Source organism: Sturnira hondurensis, unplaced genomic scaffold (genome assembly GCF_014824575.4).
Source record: "Sturnira hondurensis isolate 20B ecotype Veracruz unplaced genomic scaffold, ASM1482457v3 Scaffold0001221, whole genome shotgun sequence".
NCBI classification, from domain to species: domain Eukaryota; kingdom Metazoa; phylum Chordata; class Mammalia; order Chiroptera; family Phyllostomidae; genus Sturnira; species Sturnira hondurensis.
This window is the reverse complement of record NW_028073852.1, coordinates 2197481-2217218: the sequence shown is the minus strand read 5'-3', so window position 1 is coordinate 2217218 and position 19738 is coordinate 2197481. Positions and strand designations below refer to the sequence as shown.

Sequence of the window (19738 nt, the reverse complement as noted above, 5' to 3'; positions counted from 1 at the left end):
GGACAAAGGTCCTGCCTCTCTTGAGGTGTCTGTCCCCTGGCCTCCCCACTGCAAAGGCTCTTTGAGGACAGGGTCCCAGGGGAAGGCGGGCCCCTGTGCCGGGCCTGGGTCGTGTCGACGGGAATGTCCCTTCTGTCCTGCACCGGACGAAGATGGGCTTGCCTCTGGGTCACCCCGGGACGACGGTCTGGCCCAGCCTCAGACCCGGGCCAGGGACTGAGAGCAAGTCTCCAGCTTTCTAACACTTGGGAAAGAGCGGCAATGCTGGGCTTGTGGCTGCTGCATCTTGCCAGAGAGCCCGTGAACTTCGCCAGACCCACTCGGGGCGGGACCGTCTCCTTGGCTGGCACGAGCGGGAGGCAGCTGCTGGGTCTCTACGGAGGGGTCACTAGGCTCTCACGCCCAGAACGCCCCCTCTTCTCCCATTCCCCCATCCTCAGCCTGCCCTGGCAGGAAGGGGTGCCTGGCGGGTGTCAGGCACGAACACCCGCTCTGGATGTCCTTCAGGGAACAGAGGCGGGAAGGGTGTTCCAGGGCGGGGGGAGGGAGCTGCAGACTCCTTGTTTTACCCCAAACATCCCAAACCAGCATCCCAGGCTTTACCCCCACCCCCACCCCCCGTCCAGGTGTGGCCAGAGGGAAAGGCCCTGAGTGGAGGGAACAGAAAGGGCAGGTGTGACGTCAGAGTTGGTGGGAGAGGGTGTGGGAGCAAGGGTTTTGAAAGAAGCAGCAAAGAAAGAAAGCTGTTATCACACCAGAGCTTTGTTTCTCTGGCCAGATCCTATCTGTTCTCGTGACATGCTAAGAGGCCAGAACAAGCCGGTCTGGGGCTTGTTTGGGGATGGAGACCAGCCCGTGGGGGGCGCAGTTCCTGGGGGCCCCGGGGGCAGCTAGAGGGCCTCGAGGTGGGGCTGAGGGACTTGCTGAGAAAGAACTTGGGTACAAGATGGACAGAATGTCCGACTCTCCTCCCAGGGAACGAGACTGGGAAATGCTTCCCGCCCCCCCCCCAGCTCCCCCCCCAGCACACACAGTGAGCTCCGGGAAACCTGACCCCCAGCGAGGGGTTTCCAACCTTGGGAGCTGGTGGAAGCAACAACCATCGACCATCGTTGTCCCAAAGGCACGCATGCGACCCTGCACTCTGCTTCCGGAGTTCACAGACGTCCCCAAAACTTCTGTGGCCCCTGGACCCCAGGTCGAAGCCCTGGTCGAAGGCGTGCCGCAGGTCAGCCACCGCCTAGGGACTCCATCCAGCCTAGTTGGCTACAGATGCCCCCCGAGCTCCTCGCATCCCAGCCCCCTGCTAGCAGACGACTTGGGCCTCCCAGCGCTCCTTGTCCTGGGCTCCCAGCCACCCCACACCTGGGCAGACTTCCAGACACCTGGAGTGGCCACCCCAGTCCCAGCGGCCCCCCAGGGGCAGGGGTCCAGGAGGAAGACAGCGAGGCCCTTCCTCCCCGCCCCCCCCCTCCCCGGGCACACACACAGTTAATCCTTGGAGGCTGCTGTTTGGATAGAATGCACAGGGAGCTTGGGAGGCTGCGGGCCACGCACATCTGGCTGGGCTTTGCTCCCTGCGCGTCCATCCTGCTTTCTTCAGCTCTTCCTTTGCTTTCGAGAACCCCTGTTTCCGCTTCTGGCCAGAGAGAGAGAGAGAGAGGGAGACTGGGAGCAGAGGAGACCAAGGTGCTGGGACGGGACTGGCTGCTGCCTGCTCGGGTCTCTCCCTTTCCGGGCCTTCTCCCTGGAGGGCTTTTTCCTTCTTCCCTGCTCTCTCCCTCGACAAGTCTGTTCTGCCCCGACCCGGCCCGGGGGTGGCTCCGCCGAGAGATGCTGTAGGAGGCAGTGCTGGGAGAGCCCGGAGGCCGAGGGGAGGACGCCAGCTGGAGGTAGGTGGCCGGATGGGGACCCGGCCGGGTGGGACCCAGCGCTGCCCCGCTCCTTCTTGTGGCTTCAGCCAGAGCAGAGCAGACACCTTGGCTGCTGGCGGGCCAGGAGCCCAGTGGGAGGGGCCCCCGGTGGCACCGTGGCAAAGGGCAGAGAGCCTGGGAGTGGTGGCGAGAGGCATTTGGCGCCCGTCCTTCCGCAGCAGGGGGAGGGCTGAGCCCCGGCTCCCTCTGTGGCAGGGGCAGGGGCTCTGTGGGGACAGACACAGTCAGGAGCCCCTGAAATGTTTGTGGGGCGTTTCTCCTGCTTCACTCCTGCCTGGCACTTTTCTGAGGGTGTGACAGGGAACAGTACCCGAGGCTCCCCCCGACCTGTGGGGAGCCCCCCTGCCCCGCCTACATCAGCTGGCAGCCCGGCTTGCTCAGTCCTGCCTGTGGCCCACCTGGACCCCACGCGGGCCAGGAAACGCCGACTCCAGGCTTGGTGTTCCTGGAAGGGGTCCCTTTTCTAGGGACACTTCCAGCTGCTGTCCACACTGCTGAGAGTGGCCCCTGGTCTGGGGCCAAGTCCCTGAGCCGCCCCGAGCCCCTGGACGGCACACGCCTCTGTGTGCTGACCTCCTGTGTCCTGCTCTGCTCTTCCGGGGCGCCCGGTCGGTGCAGGGGTGCCCCCCACCTGTCCTGGGCACCCGCGCGCTGTCCACCTGGGCCCCGGACAGTGCCAATTCCTGGGCAGCCCCCCTGTGTTTTGTGGACACCTGCAGCCCTGCTGGCCCACGGGAACAGGGAGGCAGCCGCCCGAGGGGACTCCTTTCTGTCTCTTCTGTCACTTAGTTCCTGAGAGCACAGGCAGCTGGGCACCCTCGGAGCATTGAAAATGAGCATCCTGAGAAACTGAATTTTCTCAACCTCTGGCCAAGTCCTGGGCCCTGCGGGGAGGATGTGAAGTCCTCAGAGACTGTGAGGCCTTTTCTTTTTAGAGTGGAGGGAAGCGCACAGCCAGCCCCTAGGCAGGGCCACAGACAGACACACTTGACTGTGGTGTGTGCTACAGGGAGGGGCCTGCTGTGGCCAGGAAGGGCCTCCTTCCAAGGCCTGCTCAGTGGCCCTGCCCACGGGAGAGAAGGGAGAAAATGTGGGTGCAGCAGAGATGGTGGGGGGTGCAGACAGTGGACCTGACCCCTCTCCCCCCTCCTCCCCCCTCTCCCTCCTGCCCTGAGAGCTGAGCGGATGACCCCAGCAATAGCTACGGTGACAAAAATAATGGCAGCCGTGGGTGTGAGCGTGAGTGTGTGTGTGTGTTACCCGCAAGCAGGCCCAGAGCAAATGGCAATTCTGAACAATTCCAGCCATGGTGCTTTCAGCCCCGAGAAGCTCAGAGAGGATCACATGTGGCCCAGAGGGGACCAGGGATGCAGGCTTGCATCTCTGTGCCCAGGGAAGGGCTGGGACCGGCTCGAGGACGCACAGCTGGCCAGGCTGAGGTTGGGTCCCCAAGCTTCTCGTGTCCCAATTTCCGCCCTCCCCCAGCTGCCCCCAGAGAGAGTGCTGGCACAGGAAGGCAGCCAGGTTCTGCTTCCCAGGGACCCTTGCGCTCTCTTCTTGCTCGCTCTCTCCTCTCTCCATCTCGAGGCTCTCGCAAAGCCACGCAAAGCACTCCTGGTACCCAGCGGGTCAGGGAGACACAGGAGGCCGTGGGTGGGCTCCACCAGCTGGAGGACGCTGCTGCGTGTCCGGGGCAGGTGCAGCCAGGCCGAGAGGGGCGCCTCACAGGTGGAGGGTGAGAGAGCTGACGTGGCCCCGGGGAGGGCGCAGGCGCCTCCCGCCTGTGACGGCAGGGCCCGTGCGGGGCGCCAGCACAGCATAATTTCTCTGGAATATGCTTCTTTCTGTTGTTCTCCCTGGTGCTACTCCCTCAACCACCCTGGCTGTAATGAGCATGACTCACAAACCAAACATTCTGGCATTGAACTTCACCCATCAAAACAAAGATGAAAAGAATCTCCTGGATCTGGTGGTGCCGCCGGGCGTCCTCTCAGGGAAGGAAAGGAGCTTGTCCTTGCGCTCTCGTCTTTGGGGGCCGGAGAATTGTGGGGGCCCCTGTCCCTGGGGCTGAGGTGGCTGTGGCTTCAGGGCCTTTGGGGAGGGCTGGCGGTGACAACTTGCAAAGGAAAGGAAGGCCGAGAGGTTCCAGTCCCCGGCTCTGCCTGCCAGGCCACGAAGGAGAGCAGCCTCGTCTCCGCCCAGAGGACCCCGGGGCGTTTGACCGAGGATGACAGCCCCCGGCCCAAATTCATCATGGCGCAACTACCATGGGGGCCGGGGGTTACTTATTTATGTTTTCCCTGTTCAGATCTGCCTCCTTGAAAAGTCCAATGAGACGAGGTGCTTCCCCGGCCCCTCCCACAGTGCGAGGGATTCTCAGCCACTGGAGAATGAGTGGACCAGACCCGTCAAAGCCCGAATGGGGCGCTTCCTTCCCCTCCCCAGGGCAGTCCCCAGAGCCTGTACGGTGAGGCCCAGAGGTTGGGGCTCTCAGGAACCCGCCGGGGTGTGTCCTGGGGTGCTTGGCCTGCCAGGGCCAGGTTGCATTTTGAACCCACAGACGTGCCCAAGCCCGACAGATGGGCCGTTCCCTCTTCCCATAGCCCGAGGCCAGACTTCTGTGCTGTAGCCTCAGACCCTCACCTTCCTGTCCCTCAGGGACGCGCCTGGTGGTGCGAGTAGCCGCAGGGGCTCATGAGCCCTTTCGGGACATCGGTAGCTCTGGGTCCTTGTCACCAGTGCAACTGAGAGAGGCCTGTAGAATGAGAGACAGGCATGGCTCTTGGCCTCCACTGCAGCCCCCGTCCTTGCCCACGCTTGCTTTCCAGAGCTGGGCTCAGAGCCGGGTAAACGTGGGCGCTGGAGGCCCCCACTATCCACCTGGGCTGTTCCTGGCCTGTCCCAGAGGCCCCTGGAATCAACCCCTTCTCAACTGTGGACAGGGCTGGCCCGGTCCAACTGGGGCGTCCCGCTCGGTCTGGGATGGTTGTGCGGACGGCTGGGAGCCAGGTGGGGCCCAGCGCCTTCCTGTCAACCTGGCTCCTGCAGCAATTTTCCTGGAAATGAGCAGAGCGGAGCAGGAGGCTCCGGGCAGGCAGGGAGCACAGGAACCAGGCCGACAGGCAGGGCGGGTGTGGGGGCCGGGGAGCTTCGTGAACTGAAGTGCCCGGTACCCCGGGCTGGGTCCGGCCTTGCTGGGGGCCATGGCCACAGCCACTCAGGAAAGCCACTCTCGGTGGAGGGCCCCGGGCTCTTTCCTTGGGTTACACCCTGGCCCCAGGGAGGCCCCCTAGTTCCAGGCCACCCCCTGCCTGGGGGACCAGGGAGAGAAAAGGACCTTACCTGGGAAAGCTGCCAGCCCTGGTGGCTTCGCGGGTGGATGCTGTGGGGCTGGCCCTGCCCCTCTACCCTGGGGGGTCTCTGGGGCTGCTCTCTGGGGCTGAGGCCCGGGACGTGCTTGGAAACATGTGGGCCGTTTCTCCCTGCGAACAGTCAAGTGGGAGCTGGTGAGAGATGGCGGGATCGGGGTGGGCTGGAGGTGGCCGTGGGGCTCTTGGATCTACAGGCACCAGGACGCCTCTCCCCCGTGAAGGTACCGTTGTGAGCCTGGGCTGAGGAGGTACCTGTGGGGGGGCAGGGTCCGGTGCCTGCCCCCTTTCTGTCCCATTCCCCAGTCTCCTGCTTCCTGTCCCCTCCGCAGGCACCCCTGCTGGGGGTCCACTCTGCTAGGGGAGACCCCCAACAGCGCTCTGATCAGCTTCTGCCATCGGAGGACGTTGGCGGTGGGACAAAGCCATCACCACCCTTGCACAGCCTGCTCCTTCCCCTCCTCCCATCACCAGCGTGAGTTCTGTCCCCCCTGCAGAGGCAGCGAGGGCCCTGGAAATGCACATTCGACGGCCATGCCGCCGACACCCCTGACATTTTGAGGGGTACTCTTGGCGATGCTATGCCTCAGTCCGAAGGACTGAAACCCCAGTGACCGGCGTCCCTAGAAAAACCGGAGCACCTGGCAGGGAGTGGGCACTCAGTAGCCCGCTGGTCGAGTGAAAAACGAAGGGACGAGCACAGGGCCCAGCTGGCGGGAAGCTGCTCACGGCCAGCGCACAGCTGCTGCTCCAGGTGGAGTGAGGCTGGCAGAGGGCGCCGCCCACCCGCAGGTGGTCTGGGAGCCCACCCTCCCTGCCACCGTTCTGGAGTCGCTCGAGGGGAAGCGTCAGACACCCCTGGGTCCCACCTGAGCTGCAGCCCCTCCCCCTTGTGGGGCCGGAGTTCCTTCACTCTGGACCCAGTTGCTCACCGGAGAAACTGAAGGTCGTCACAGTGAGAAATGTGATGAAAGCAGCGTGCCCAGGGCCAGGCCCTGCCCCTAGTCGGAGCAGGGCCTTGGGGTCTGCTAGAAGGAATCTCTCAGACGAGGGGGTGGCGCCTGGCCATCGACTCCCGTGGCCGTTCTGCCGAGCTCCTGACGCCAGCTGCCAACGCTTAGCTGCAGGGCCAGTCTCGGGGCCACAGCCAGCTTCCTGCAGCAGCAGGTGCCCCCGCCGAGTGCCGTGCCAGGGACAGGACGAACGTCCCTGCTTCCAGAGGCCGTGTCCTCTCCAGCTGGGCATCAGCCCCGGGCTGGTGTGCGCTCCACACGGCCCCACGTGGGCCACGAGGTTGCCTCAGCGCCCGAAGCCCCTCCCTCCTGCACGTGGGGTCAGATTCCCTGGAACAAACAAGATGCTCCCTTAGTCCCAGGGCGGGGCTTGTTTGTCGTTTTCCTAAGTGGAAAATAATGTGGATTTAATGGGCAGAAACACGCGGCTGTCACAGGGCTGAAGCCCAGAGCAGCCCGGGTGAGCGCACGGCACCCACCGGGTTTCCATCGCCCAGCGGGGCTGGCCGTTAGCAGCCAGGTGGGTGGTCTCGGGTCTCTGTTGTGGAGTGTGTGTTTGTGCAAACACGTAGTTACACGAGCGAGAGTTTGCAGCTGGCCCTTCACTCTTCGCCTCTCCAAGTCGGTAAATAGGTCCTGTGTTTACAGAGGTCCTGTGTTTACAGAGGGCACCAAGGGGTGCTGCGGGCAGAGCAGCCCCCCACCCCACCCCGCACCGGCGTCACTCACCGACTTACCGAAGTGCGTGGCCTGGCCCGCAGCAATGCCCACCCTGCACCAGCCGCGGACAAGGGCAGAGGCCTTGGCGTCTGCACCCAACTCCGCCTGGTTTTCAGCTGCTCTTTGTCTGGGGGACACGCCCTGGTTCCTTCAGCCACACCGTGTCCGAGGGGTGTACGGGCGGATTTCGGCCTTGGCTGATGGAGGCGGGGGGCTGAGCCCTCTCCCCATCCTGGGATTTTTCTGAGTGCAGAGGAGAAGGCATTTGCGGAAGGGGCGGCTCAGTGGCTGCACCAGCATTCCATGTTCCTGTGGCATCTCACAGTGTGCCTGGCGTCCCTCTGTCCCCTCCCCATCCCCCAGGTCACCCACCCTGAATGAGGGAGAGGTTTGCGCAGGCTGGCTGGAGGCCGGAGCACCGTGCGTGGGATCCTGGAGGCATCTCGGATGGATGGCCATTCTGCTCCTTGGGGACCCCAGAGACCAGTCTGTACTGGACGCCAGGGAGGGGACTTCCCAGAGCGGGTGGCATGGGGCTGGAGTCTGAAGAGCATGTTCAGTGAAGGAGGTGGCAGGGGACAGAGTACTTGGCCACATGACTGTGCTGGGGACTTCCAGGGGCTCCAGATGGCTGGCGTGAAGGGCACGTGTCCGGGGAGGGGAGGACAATGGGGCCAGAGGTGAGGCAGGACCCAGAAGGAGAAACTTGGGGTTGAGAAGTTCCTTTATTTGCGAGGGCCTCCTTCCAAGCCGAAGTTTTTCGGATCCGCCGCTTTGAAAGCCGCCTCTGGTGAGGACTTGGGAGGCCTGACGGGAGGTGGGAGATGGCAAGGAGCAGAGGAAGAATCAGCGGGTGGATCGGAGGGGAGACCCATGGGAGGGTCAGAGCTGACAGGTGGGGCACCGACCTGCATGAGCGAGAGCTGTGGGGGCAGGTACGGTGGGCGCTGGGGAGTAGGATGGTGAGTTAGCCAGCGTCCGCGGGCCTGTGACTGAGCGGAGACATGGCCACCCGAGGGCTGGGGACCTGGGTCCAGCGCAGAGCTCCCCGGCAGGGCCTTTTGCACAGAGGGCGCGTTCTGCCCACCGGGCCATCTAGGAGGGTCCGAGAACATCTCCATCTTGTTTAGTGCAGCTCCTTTAGCCCCATGGGCTCGCGGCTGCTGCTTCGGGGGGCACAGACCCGGGGCTCGCAAGCAGGTGGGGCGGGGACAAACACAGAGGAGCTGTCCAGCGCCATCACGCGGGAAGTGACAGGCAGGGAGGGTGTTTGGGGAGCGAAGCTGGGCGCCGAGGACGGAGACTGGAAAGCCCCTGTCGCTGAGGGGGCATTGGGGGTGCCAGACGAAGAGGCCATGGTCAGCACATGGGCGGTCAGTCCATGGTGCTCGCAGACGACGGAGGCAGAGCAGGCTGGACGTCCAGGGACGTCGGCAATCTCAGCCCCAGCAGGCTGGGCCAGGCCGGGCTGGGCCCAAGGGCTGATAGGGCGCTGAGCTGAGTGATATCTTTGGCCTGGACGCCAGCTGGCGTGGGACAGAGGTCCGTCTTCCGTCAAGCTTCCTCTGCAGATGGCCACACAGTGCTAGGGTGATGTCCAGGCCCCAGGAAACCAAAGACGCTGGTTTCTGAGAGGATGGGGTGGTGGGGTGCAGGCCCTGGAACCCCAGGTTCTTTCCTCCCTGTCTTGGGAGTGGTCAGCAACCTGAGACTGTCTCGGCTGAGGGGCCGAGGGCTGGGCAGGCCACCGGCAGAGCGGGCTCATGGGGCAGCCCGGGCCGTCACTCCTCTTCTCTCTCTCTCGGTTGTCCGAGCTGCAGCCAGCCTGCTGCCGGGGCCTGCAGCTGGGAGGTGACGCGGGGACAGTGCCCAGTCAAGGGAATCTTTGTTTGCACGGGGACGGACCGGGAGCTGAGGGGCTGGGCCGGCTGGCCAGGCTGTGGAGACCTGGCGCCCTGTTTGCAGGGTCTGGGCCGGAACTTCCACTGAGTCCTCTCTCTGCTCCAGGTGAGCCATTCCTGGCCGTGAGTGGCCCGAGGAGAGGATGGAGATTTTAGGGGGCGGGGGAAGTCTTGGCCCCTGGTTCCTCCACTGTTTCGTCCCAAGACAGACCTCACTGCTGCGTGGGGAGAGGAAGCCCCTCCTTGTCACTGGACAGCCCCATCTCTATGCCTGGCCACGGGCCTTGAGGGTAAACAAACAAACACCCAAACCGTAAAAAGTAAACCCTCCCTCCTCGAAGCCGGAGAGCAGCTTCCTGGAGAAAGAAAGCGGGGAGTGGCTATGTGTGTGATGGCGCCGGGCGCCCGACTCGGCACTGCCCCCTCCGGCTGCCCGACCCGAGTTCCTTGGATGAGGGGTCCCCTCCTGCCCTGGCCCTCGGACTACAAGCCTCGGGGGGAGGGAGGAGGGTCTGAGACCAGCTGCAGACGGGGAAATTCCACGTGGAAGGGGATCCAGAATCGGTGATCAAGTGCCGCCTGCCCCCTGCCTGTTGTCGGCGCTCGGTCAGTGGACACCAAGTGGGACAACCAGGGCCAGAGGGACACCCCAATGTGATACCTTCTCCTTCCTGGGCACCTGGGCTGTCAGACTAGAGGGGGTGGCTCAGGTTTCCACCCCAGGTCAGAGGGTAGTGGGGAGGGGCAGGGGGCAGGAGCAGGGGTGTGGTTGGGGGGCAGCCAATGCCGTGTGAAACAAGGAGCCACTGGATGCTTAGCCTTGACCTAGAAGGTCAAGGTCAATTGCACCTTGACCTAGAAGACCTCAGGTCGGGGAGAAGGTCCTGCCTGAGGCCGAGCTTCCCTGGGAGATGCAGGTAAAATTTGGTGTGTGGGGGGATGTCCAGGCCCTAGAAAGGCCAGAGGCATTTGTGTTGGGTGGACTGAGGTGTGGGACGCAGGCAGAGCTTGGGGCACGGGCCGGTGGCAGGAAGAAGAGACCTTCAGGAGACAGTGCAGAGGGCCGGTGGCTGAGATGACATCGTGGGCGCAAGAGAGGAAGGAGCCGGAATGAGTCCCAGGTTTCCGGCTGCCCTCCATGGCTGCCCCCTCCTTCCTCCCCGGCTGGCCCCACTCTGCAAGGACAGCTGTCCGGGACAGCTCTCTGCCATGACGGGAAAGCTCCTCTCCTGCCCGCCTCTCCGACATGGTTGCCGCCGGCCGTGTGCAGCTATTGAGAGCTTGGGACCCGGCCAGTGTGACGGAGGAGCGGAAGTGTGGGTTTTGGTGAATTTTCGTTTGCAATGCAATAGCCGCACATGGCTTGTGGCCATCCCACGAGACAGCACCAGCCTGGACTCAAGGTTTGCCGCTCCGAGGGGGGCCATCAGCGTTGGGGGGGCGTGGCTGTCTCTTTCGCTGGACGGCGGGCGATCCTTGGGAGATCACGAGCAGTCACTGGCTCCTGACGCCACACTGTGCCACGTGAAGTGAGGGCATCAGGCGAGCCAACGCCCAAGCTGGATTCTCTGCCGAGGGGACACTGGCGAGCTGCACCGGCAGCTGACTCGTCTCCACACCGTTGCTAATCCAGGGAGATTCTAGGCTTTCTCCCTCTTGGAACAGCTGGCTGCCTGACAAAGCCTGAGGAAGAAGGGAAGCATGTTTGTGAAATGCTTCCGTCAAATGGCACTGGGCCGGGCGTGGCACCAAGACAGACTGCAAACATGTGGTGCCTGAGCTCTGGGAGGTGACTGTCAGACCCGGGTGGGACTGTGTGGACATGGGCGGGGCCAGCGCCGATGGGATAGGACCACCTGCTGGGAGCAGGACACTTGGCTGGGTCTGTGCGTACCATCTCCTTAAAGTGTGCGCCCTGGCCCAGGCGGGTCTGGGAAGGCACAGAAACTGTTAGCTGGAAAGCGTTCTCAGGCGTCCGCCCTTCTCCAGATCCCGTTGTTGACCCCATTGCCCCTCCTGGTCACCCTCCTCCTGTGATGGGAGCTGGGGGCTGGTGGGAAAGGTGGAGGAGAGGAGGGCAGAAGGGCTAGAGGTTGAAGAGGCGGGTGGGAGGGCAAAGACGTTCACGGGATTGCCGTGGAATCTGGCACATGAACTTCTTCACAGGGTTTGGGAGAGGCCCGCCTGGAGCTTGAGTCATGTTGGAATTGACCTCAGATGCCTTGACCGCGAGGCGGCCTGGAGGCTGGACCACATGGGTCCAGATTCCCCGAAGGGGGGGGCCCTTCCCCGACCTGCTCTGCTGAGCAGGGCGCGTTCTCAGAGCCACCTTCCTGGGGGCGACCTCTCCCCGGGTGGGGGCCAACTTTGGTGCAGATGGCCCATGGTGGCCTGGGGCCAAGTTGGACGTTGGGCAATTCTGGGATTCAAGGACAGAGTGTGGCGGCGCCGGCGCTGCTGCCGGACTGGGCGAAATGGCCCTGAAGGTATTTTTGCGGAAGGAAAGGCCTTGTTCTGGGTTTGCTTTGGCTTCCAACGAGGAGGTTCCTGGGGAGGCCCTCCAGCCCCTGCTGCCCCCGCTCTGCCTACCCCTCGCCTGTGTCTGGCTCTTGGCTGGGCTGTCACCGGCTTCCACCCCACTGACACCGTCACCCCCAAGCCAGCGGCGCCCCGGTCCCCACCTCCTCCGATCAAGGTACAGAAAACCCCTTTTCCAGACTAGGAAGAGATGCGCCAGCCTGCAAAATGGCGGTCGATGGGGGGTGGAGCACCGATTCTCGAGGAGGAAGGGGCGGGTTTCTGCTTCCCAGGGGGACACGTGGCAAGCGCTGGAGGTGTTCTGGAGGTCGCAGTGGGGGGGGGGCGTGCTGATGGCATCTGGTGGGGGGGCCAGGGACGCTGCTGAACACCCCACAGCGGAGGGGACAGCCACCGCAGCCAAGAACGGCCCCGCCCCCACGTCCGCGGTGCGAGGCTGAGACATCCCACAGACAGACGCCCGAGGGAGCTTCCACTTCCTTTCATTGTTTCCTGCTTTTCCAAAATGAATTAGTTTCCCGTCTCCCAAAAAAGTTTAAAGAAAAGAAAGCCTCTTGGCTTTTTAAGGGCCGCAGGCTCGACATTACAAAGAAACAAGTAATTATTAAGGTGCCAAGGGAAAATAGGAAGTGCAGACACAGGGAAATCCACCAATTCGGAGAATTCAGTTCGACAAATTCTCGCGGAGCAGCAGCCTAGTTCCGGTGCTGCAGGGCGCTGGGCCGGCCCAGGGCGAACTGAGGGTGACGGGGGCTCCTTCGAGGAGGTACCACGGGCTGTGCAGAACCCCACGGCCGGCCGAGCCTGGCTGACGAGGCAACCCGAAAAGCGAGTGTGAGGAGGAGGAGGGAGAGGGCCGGCCAGGTGAGGGTCCAGGAAGACTGCGGGGAATGTGAGGCTCCTCCGAAAGCTGGGTCTCCCAGACCTGACAACAGTTTGATGGGATCTGAGTTCAGACGCCCCCGCCCTGCCCTGCACCTCCTACCCCGCTTCTCTGGCACTTAAAAATTGGTCAGTCTTATGCTAATCAACTCCTCACCTCTGTTTCCTCGATTGTGAATTGGGTGTGATGACGAATGCACATTGCCCCCTGAGTGGAGTTGCCGCAGGTTCCCCCGAAGCCTGTGATGAGGTCAGGCGATTACTGAGGACGAGCTTGCAGAGCGAACCCTGATACCGGGGCAGAGTCTGCGCCCCCAGCTGCCTGCCTGCCCAGCAGTGCCCTTGCCCACGGTCGTGGGTCCTGCTCGCCCGGTTGTTAGAAGGAGAGAGGAGGAGACAGGGTGCTTCTGGTGGGGGTAGGGGGGACAGGGCAGCTGGCAGCTGGACCTGTGCCAGGCATTGGGGGTGTGGCTGTAACCTGGCCTGTGAGTGGTCCTCAGACCGGCTGAGTGGGCAGCATCCGGGGCCCTTTTGAAAATGCAGAGGCTCACAGCCCTGCCCCAGACCCCCTGGGGCAGAATCTGCATTTTGACAAGATTTCCCGGGTGGTGTGTGTGTGTGTTAAAATTCGAGGGGCAGGGAGTTGGAACACCGGTTGAGGGGTGCTCTGTGTGCAGCTGCAGGGGAGGGAGGAGGAGGGCCGGGTGCACCCTGCCAAGGAGCCAAGAAATGAGGGGTAGGTGGGTAGGTTTGCGGACGGACTGAGTTCTAACAGTCACTTTATACTCAGATGCACGCACATCCACGCTGCCTTGGTCTTGAGTCAGGGCTGCTCCAAGCAGGCTTGGTCATTGGGAAGGTCTCTGGGCCCGGCTGCTTGGTTGGTAGAGAACTTGGAGGTGGGGGCCCCAGCTAATCCCCTGCAGTGGAGGGGTGGGGGTCATGCAGAGGTGTGGGTGACTTCGAAGAAGGGGAGTTGGGGGGGCAGCCTTGCCGACCCTGAGTCTGGTGGGTCACCTCTGTGTTCTCTGCCGCAGGCGCTGGTTTCCAATCTCAGCACCCACCCCGCATCCTCCTGACTCGGCAGGGGGTCTCTGCAGAGCTGTAACGGCCCCCAGTATGTGGCATAGAAGGCAGAGCCGCGCCCCCAGCAGCCCGGTGGAGAGGGTGGGAGGAGGGGGCCCACGGCTTCCCAGAAGGAGCCTTCCTCTGGGTGGAAAGTCACTTGCAAAAACAGTAATCTGCCTCAGTGGTTCGGTTCCCCGAAGCGTCGCCGTGGAGTGAAAGGAAAGACCAGATGGGGGACTTGGGAGGTTGTTGCCTGCTCGTCCCACTGGCCTCTCAGTCACTGCCTGACCCCCCACCCCCGACAGGGCTGCGGGTTTCTCACGGGGCAGCGGAGGTGGCTGGCCTCAGCCCTAGAGGTCCTCTGAAGTGTCAGACGGTGAGCACGGTGAGGACTGACCGCTGTTAGCTGGGGGGACGCCCCAGCTGCAAACCAGGGGTGTCCTGTCTGTTTTAGGCCCAAGCACTGCTGGGCCTGGGCCTGACATGCTCTCTACATTACCGTATTTTGCCATGTATAACACACACTAATGTTTCTTGGCCCGACCTTTCAGAGAAAAAAATCTTTCATTTAAATTTTTAATTCAATTTTTAATTTACTTATATTTAGAAGCAAAATCATTATCATATCCAGAGTATTATTTTGCATATGGATATCATTGCTACTTAGAGTTCCACTTTTAATGCATAAGCATAAATAAAAGAATTAAAAAACCGTTAAATAGGTACAGAACTCACACTACCGATGCATAATGCACATCCTTATTTTTCCCTCAAAAATTTAGGCAAAAAAAGTGCGCATTATACACAGCAAAATACAGTAGATGCAGCAGGACGCTCACTGGTGCGCCCCCTGGTGGCCGCAGGGCAACGTGTAGCCACCTGCCTCCCGGCTCATTTTCACAGCGCAGACTGGGCAGAGTCACTGGACAGTGACCACACAAACTCGTCGGGATTTTGCTCATTGTCCACTAGGGACAATAAGTGACCATTCCTGGAACCCAGGAGCTGAGAGGTCTGTTCCTAGGAGGCTAGGTGGGCTGCGTGCACGTGGGTTGCGTGAGTGCGTGCGACTGTGTTGAGAGTGTGCATGTGCCGAAGTGTGCGAGTGTGAGTGTGGATGTGAATGTGCGTGTACAGAGGGTGTGTGTCAAATGCACATGTGTCAAATGCACATGGCAGTGTATTTGAGTAGGTGTGTCAAGTGTGTACATGCTTGTGTGAGTGTGCACATGTAAGTGTGTGCGGGTGTGTCTGTGCGTGTGGGTGTGCCCTGAGGCTTGTGTGTGTGTTGTGTGTGAACATGTGCATTGCATATGTGAGTGTGTTGCCTGTGTGAGTGTGCGAGAGCGTGTGTGTGTGTGTGGCTGCCCCCCTGCAGGAGCTGTGGCTGGGATACCTCCCAGTGCCGTGTGCCTGGAGGACGCCTGGCTCCTCCTTGGTTTCCCGGTGGAGCCCCCGCCCACGCGCACTCTCCGGGGCCTCTCCCAGCAGGGCACAGCGGACGATGGGCTCCCGTGGACCCGGACGTGCGCTGGCGTGCTGCCTGCTGCTGGCCTTCGCCTGTGGGCCGGCGCTGGGCCACCTGACGCCTGACCTGCGGGACCCGCGGGAGCTGGAGGGGACCCAGGAGCCGCTGCTGGACCACACTGACAGGTGAGGCTGCCCGAGCGGCTGCTGGAGGTCCAGGATTGCTGGACGGAGCCCGGGGTCCAGGCGGCCTGGGGTCCGGGGTGGCGCTGCCCCTCGGGGTGCATCTTGGCTGAGGGGCTGCCCTCACGGAAGCTGGGAGGGCTGGCGGGCAAGCCCTCCCCCCTCCCTGCCCCGGGCACTGCATCCGAGCCTGACAGGAATGACGCAGCCCCATCTGACCCTCGAGGAATGTGGATCTGGGTGGAGCTTTGCAGCCTCACCTTCGACTAAAGGGCACAGCAAGCCCCCCACCCAGGCTCCGGTGCCTCCATTCCTGCTTGGTCCTCTAAGGAGGTCTGCTGAGCTCCCAGGACATGGGAGCAGGGACGAGGCCGGACCCAGAGCTGGGCCCGACGACCCTGACCTCTGGGTCACGTTGCAAGATGGGGCAGGAGGGCTGACACCCGCTGACAGGAACAGCATTCCCGGAAAAGTTATGGAATTTCTCTGGACAGCAGTTGCGATGCAGATGGCGGGTTATCTGGGATGTTTTGTAGGGACACACAGAATGCTTGGGATTCCTCATGAAACTGTCATGCATCAAATGTGAGGTCCAAGACACCCGGGTGACAGCCTAATGCCAGTTTTCTCTTTCTTCATTATTTTCGAGCCCTGGGCTGACTTGATACCCAAGCCTTTGGGCTGTCCTCAGTGGAACCACACAGGATTCCGCGGTCTGCCACTCCCCCCCGCCCAGCCTCCTCTCCCTCCTTGTTTTCATTCAGCAAACACGGACTGAGTGCCTGCCGCTGTCCTGGCTGTCTGCTAGGCACAGTCCCTGGCCTCCAGCAGCTCTGAGGCTGTGGTGGGGGCAGTGAGGGGGCCCCATGACGCTGGGGGAGAAAAGCAGAGGGGCGCCTGTGTCTTGAAGGACACATGGAGGCCTCCCAGGTGCAGAAGGAGGCAAGGCCACCCCTGCAGCCAGGACAGCACACACACAGGTGTGACCCTGCAGTACCGGCAGCGTGAGGGCTCTGAGCTGGGGTGGAAGGATCGGGAGCTGGAGGGTGGGGATTGGGAGAAGCGAAGAGTCTGGGGGGGAAGGGTCTGTCCCAAGCTTCTCTGACCTTCCCATGGGGAGAAGCTCCCCACCACGGCTCCCTCTCATGGGGGGGTCCTGGAGAGGTTCATGCTCAGTGGAGTTCTGGAAAGAATACTGAGGGGCGGGGATGCGTCGTCATGGGGGTGACGCATTCCAGGGGAGAAGCCACCACGGCAGTGGCCCACGAGAAGGGACGAGGGCCCAAGGGCACCAGCTCTGGAGGCACCTGAGCGTGGCTGGGGCTGTGTCCTCAGACCTCCACCCTCCTTGGAAGGCAGCAGCAAAGCCAGAGAAGCATCCAAAATGTGGCTGAGAGTCCTGTTGGGGATGACCGGTGGTGCTAGGAAGCTTTGGAAAGAAAGGATTCTAGTGGCAAAGTGACAGTGACAGGCCACACCACAGAGCTTGTGGAATCTCTGGGTGGAGACTCCTGGCGAGAGTGGGGGGTGCAGAGTCCATCTGGGAGACCGGGGCTTTTGGGTGGGGGAATTTAGGGTGTTGACACCCACTTCTTGGACTGCCTGGGTTTGCAAGCAGGAGTGGGGTTAGATGAGGAGCTGGCCGGTTGAGAGGGGCTGTGCCACCCCCAAGCGGTCCCGCTGCAGCCCCAGAGCCTGGGTGCAGAGCCCTGAGTGAGCGTGCGAGCAATGCAGCACGTTGCCACAAGGGGGCAGCACGCGGCCGTCACCCTCCACCAGGCCCAGGAGTCCGTCTTCCAACGTCAGGTTGTAAACAGTGTCTCCAACGCCTGCGGCAGAAAGGGACCCCAGAGATGCAGTCGAACCCTCTCATTCCCAGCGAGGCGGCCTCACGGGGCACCTTCTGGAACCCTGGATGCACGAAGGGAACGGCCTGTCGCGGCAGCATCTCACGCGTCCGAAGACCTCCTCCTGCGGGGCCCTTCCACCGTGGCCATCGGTGCCACGTCTGTTCCCATCCCTGCTGATGGCTGTTACGAGAGGGCAGGGGGCTCGGCTCCTCGGAGGGTCCCGCAACGGCTCCGACAGCACGGGGCTCTCACTGTCACGTCTCTGTTCCCTTAGGGCCGAAGAGGAGCGTAAGTACAGCCCCCGGCCGGACGAGGAGCCCCCCGCTACTCAGTGCTACCGATGCTGTGACCCTGGCACCCCCGTGTACCCCGCGGTGCCGGTGCCGCAGATCAACATCACCATTCTGAAAGGTCAGGGCCCTCCCCCGGGGGCGGGCCTGCCGCATCCCCGTAGGGTGGGTGGTGGGGGCCTTGGGGTGCAGGGCAGAGGCAGACTGTCCTCACAGGGGTGAGAAAAGGAAATAAGAGGGGAGCTTGGACCTCGCCTACCTGTGTCCCCAGGACAGGCCCCTGGGGTCTGTGTTTGGAGGCTCTGTGCCGCCCCGCCCCCAGCCATCTGCACGTGGAGGCCCCACCCACAGCAGGTAACTGGGTGCGGCCTGCCCGCAAAGCCGTGCTGGGGGGAGTGGCGCCGGTCGGGGTCCCAGCGCCCCCCCAACGACGGCAGTCCTCCACTTTCACCGAGTGGGCCCCAGCTTGGGCGCCGCGCCTGCTGTTTGGACGGCCTCTGTGTTCCCTATTCTGGGCAGGTGTGGGGGGGGGGCGCTTTCCAGAAGGAAAAAGAATGATTGCTTCCGATTGAAAATAGAACCCCCCCTGGGGCTGGGTCTGCTTGCTTGACGCCCCGTGACTTCCTGTCCCTTTCAGGTGAGAAGGGTGACCGGGGACTCCGAGGCCTGCAGGGGAAATACGGCAAGACGGGTGCGGCAGGCGTCCGGGGCCACGTGGGGCCCAAAGGGCAGAAAGGCTCCGTGGGGGCCCCCGGGGACCGGTGCAAGACCTACTACGCGGCCTTCTCGGTGGGCCGGAAGAAGCCCCTGCACAGCAACGACTACTACCAGACGGTCATCTTCGACACGGAGTTCGTGAACCTCTACGGCCACTTCAACATGTTCACCGGCCGGTTCTACTGCTACGTGCCCGGCATCTACTTTTTCAGCCTCAACGTGCACACCTGGAACCAGAAGGAGACGTACCTGCACGTCATGAAGAACGAGGAGGAGGCGGTGATCCTGTACGCGCAGGTGAGCGACCGCAGCATCATGCAGAGCCAGAGCCTGATGCTGGAGCTGCGGGACCAGGACGAGGTGTGGGTGCGCCTCTTCAAGGGCGAGCGCGAGAATGCCATCTTCAGCGACGAGTTCGACACCTACATCACCTTCAGTGGCTACCTGGTCAAGCACGCCGCGGAGCCCTAGCCGCCCGCCGGCGGCCCCGCCACCCCCACTCCCTCCCCACGCCCACAGTCCCTCGTCCGGCACCAGGCCGACTCCCCCAGCTCTTCCCCCAATCTGGGTTACCCGGGTCCCCACGTCCCCAGCCTGGCATTCGGCAGGAGGCCCTTCACAGGAAGGGGAGGGGAAATGGCCGTGTGGTTCCAGGTCTTGCTGTCTCTGGAGACAGAATCGAGGGGGTGGGGGGTCTCTGTGGGGAGCAAAGCTCAGTAGCCCCGAGGCAGAGCCACACACCCTGGCATGGCCTCCATGCCTGTCACCCCAGCATCAGCTTCTGTCCCTCCTCTCAGACCCGTCGCCCACGGGAGGCAGCAGGCCTCTACCACCCATGACGATTAGATGACATGTCCTCGGACCGTGCCCCTCCCCCCAGCACATGGTCTCAGACTCCTCTGTCCCAGAGGGCTCAGCCTCCAGTCCCCCTGAGGCCCTCCCCCAGGCCTGCGACCAGCTCCTAACAACCACCACACAGGAGCAGGGGAGAGCCGGAGGGGCTGGAAGGCTCCCCTCTGCCTGTCTCAGGGCTTCTGTGGTGCTCAGTCCCTGACGCCGGGGAGAAGGCACGTCCCAACGAGTGGGGTCAGAGTCCCCTCTCCAGGGTGGGTGGGCTGCTGCCGGGACTGGTGCTGTGGCCTGCGGTCGACTTTGGCCTGGCAGCCCTTCCTGCCTCTCAGGAACGCCCCGGGCTGGTCACTCTCCTGCCTGCCTGAGCCCCTCCAGGAGGCTTCCCTCCCACCACCAGGTGGCCTTGTCCTTGGCGGGTGCCTCTGCCCGCCCTGGGCCTGGCCGCAACACGCCCCACCCCCTGAAGGTCTTCTGCCGGTCAGATGCTGGGACCTGTGCCCCATGGGGGCGCCTGCTGCCGCTTCCCGCTGTCCTGATGTGCTCTCAGAAAACATTAAACTTGGAACTGAGTTTCAGCATCAAGGAGGCCTCCTCCGTCTGGTCTCTGAGCCCGTGGGTCCCCGCCCCCAAGCCCCACCCACTGTCTGGGGGAGGCCCCAGGGCCTTGGAACCCCTGAGGCGCAGGTTGGGCCTGAACTGCCTCTTTCTTCCTGGGACACGTTTCCTGGGCTCGGTCTGTGTCTAAGGGTCAGGCGGGATGTGGATGTGGGCAGCTGTGTCCGCTGCCTGGGGCTGCTGTGACAGACCTCCGGGAGCCCGACGGGGTCCCGGGATGCAGATGAACTGTCTCACAGCTCTATCGGCCAGAAGTGCAAAACCCAGGTGGGGGCCGGGGGCCTCCCCGCCCAACCCCCCAGGCCTGTAGGGGAGGGTCCCCCCTTGCTTCTCCCAGGTT

General features: G+C 62.9%; 2 protein-coding genes and 1 long non-coding RNA gene across 6 annotated transcripts; 1 reads left to right on the top strand and 2 right to left on the bottom strand.

The window, feature by feature from the left end:
- Positions 1–575: 575 nt before the first annotated feature.
- LOC118999578 (uncharacterized) lies at positions 576–2111 on the bottom strand. The gene is made up of 2 exons (XM_037064208.1): positions 1488–2111; positions 576–1207 (listed from the first exon to the last, which is right to left on the bottom strand). The coding sequence occupies exons 1-2, from the start codon at positions 2069–2071 to the stop codon at positions 802–804; spliced, it is 990 nt and encodes a 329-aa protein (XP_036920103.1). The 5' UTR covers positions 2072–2111; the 3' UTR covers positions 576–801.
- On the top strand, positions 1800–19365 carry C1QTNF1 (C1q and TNF related 1). Of its 4 annotated transcripts, none has more exons than XM_037064219.1 (4): positions 1800–1892; positions 14913–15077; positions 17199–17335; positions 17852–19365. In XM_037064219.1, exons 2-4 carry the CDS (start codon positions 14929–14931, stop codon positions 18400–18402), a joined length of 837 nt encoding a protein of 278 aa, XP_036920114.1. In that variant the 5' UTR covers positions 1800–1892; positions 14913–14928; the 3' UTR covers positions 18403–19365. The 4 variants fall into 4 exon arrangements, with proteins under 4 accessions (XP_036920114.1, XP_036920116.1, XP_036920127.1 ...); XM_037064221.1 differs by having other exon boundaries at positions 1809–1892; positions 14916–15077; XM_037064232.1 differs by lacking the exon at positions 1800–1892 and adding an exon at positions 7735–7825 and having other exon boundaries at positions 14916–15077.
- On the bottom strand, positions 4641–5000 carry LOC118999615 (uncharacterized). The gene is made up of 2 exons (XR_005069151.1): positions 4815–5000; positions 4641–4689 (listed from the first exon to the last, which is right to left on the bottom strand). It is a non-coding gene; the product is annotated as an uncharacterized LOC118999615 (long non-coding RNA).
- Positions 19366–19738: the final 373 nt, after the last annotated feature.

What these genes read in the sequence shown, in the direction of transcription:
- LOC118999578 (XM_037064208.1), bottom strand. Translation starts at nt 2,071, where the DNA reads ATGCCTCTCGCCACCACTCCCAGGCTCTCTGCCCTTTGCCACGGTGCC. An exon ending in AGCCTCCAAGGATTAACTGT is followed by an intron (nt 1,208 to 1,487) that starts GTGTGTGCCCGG and finishes GCCTTCGACCAG; the next exon opens with GGCTTCGACCTGGGGTCCAG.
- C1QTNF1 (XM_037064219.1), top strand. Translation starts at nt 14,929, where the DNA reads ATGGGCTCCCGTGGACCCGGACGTGCGCTGGCGTGCTGCCTGCTGCTG. An exon ending in CTGCTGGACCACACTGACAG is followed by an intron (nt 15,078 to 17,198) that starts GTGAGGCTGCCC and finishes CTGTTCCCTTAG; the next exon opens with GGCCGAAGAGGAGCGTAAGT. An exon ending in CAACATCACCATTCTGAAAG is followed by an intron (nt 17,336 to 17,851) that starts GTCAGGGCCCTC and finishes TGTCCCTTTCAG; the next exon opens with GTGAGAAGGGTGACCGGGGA.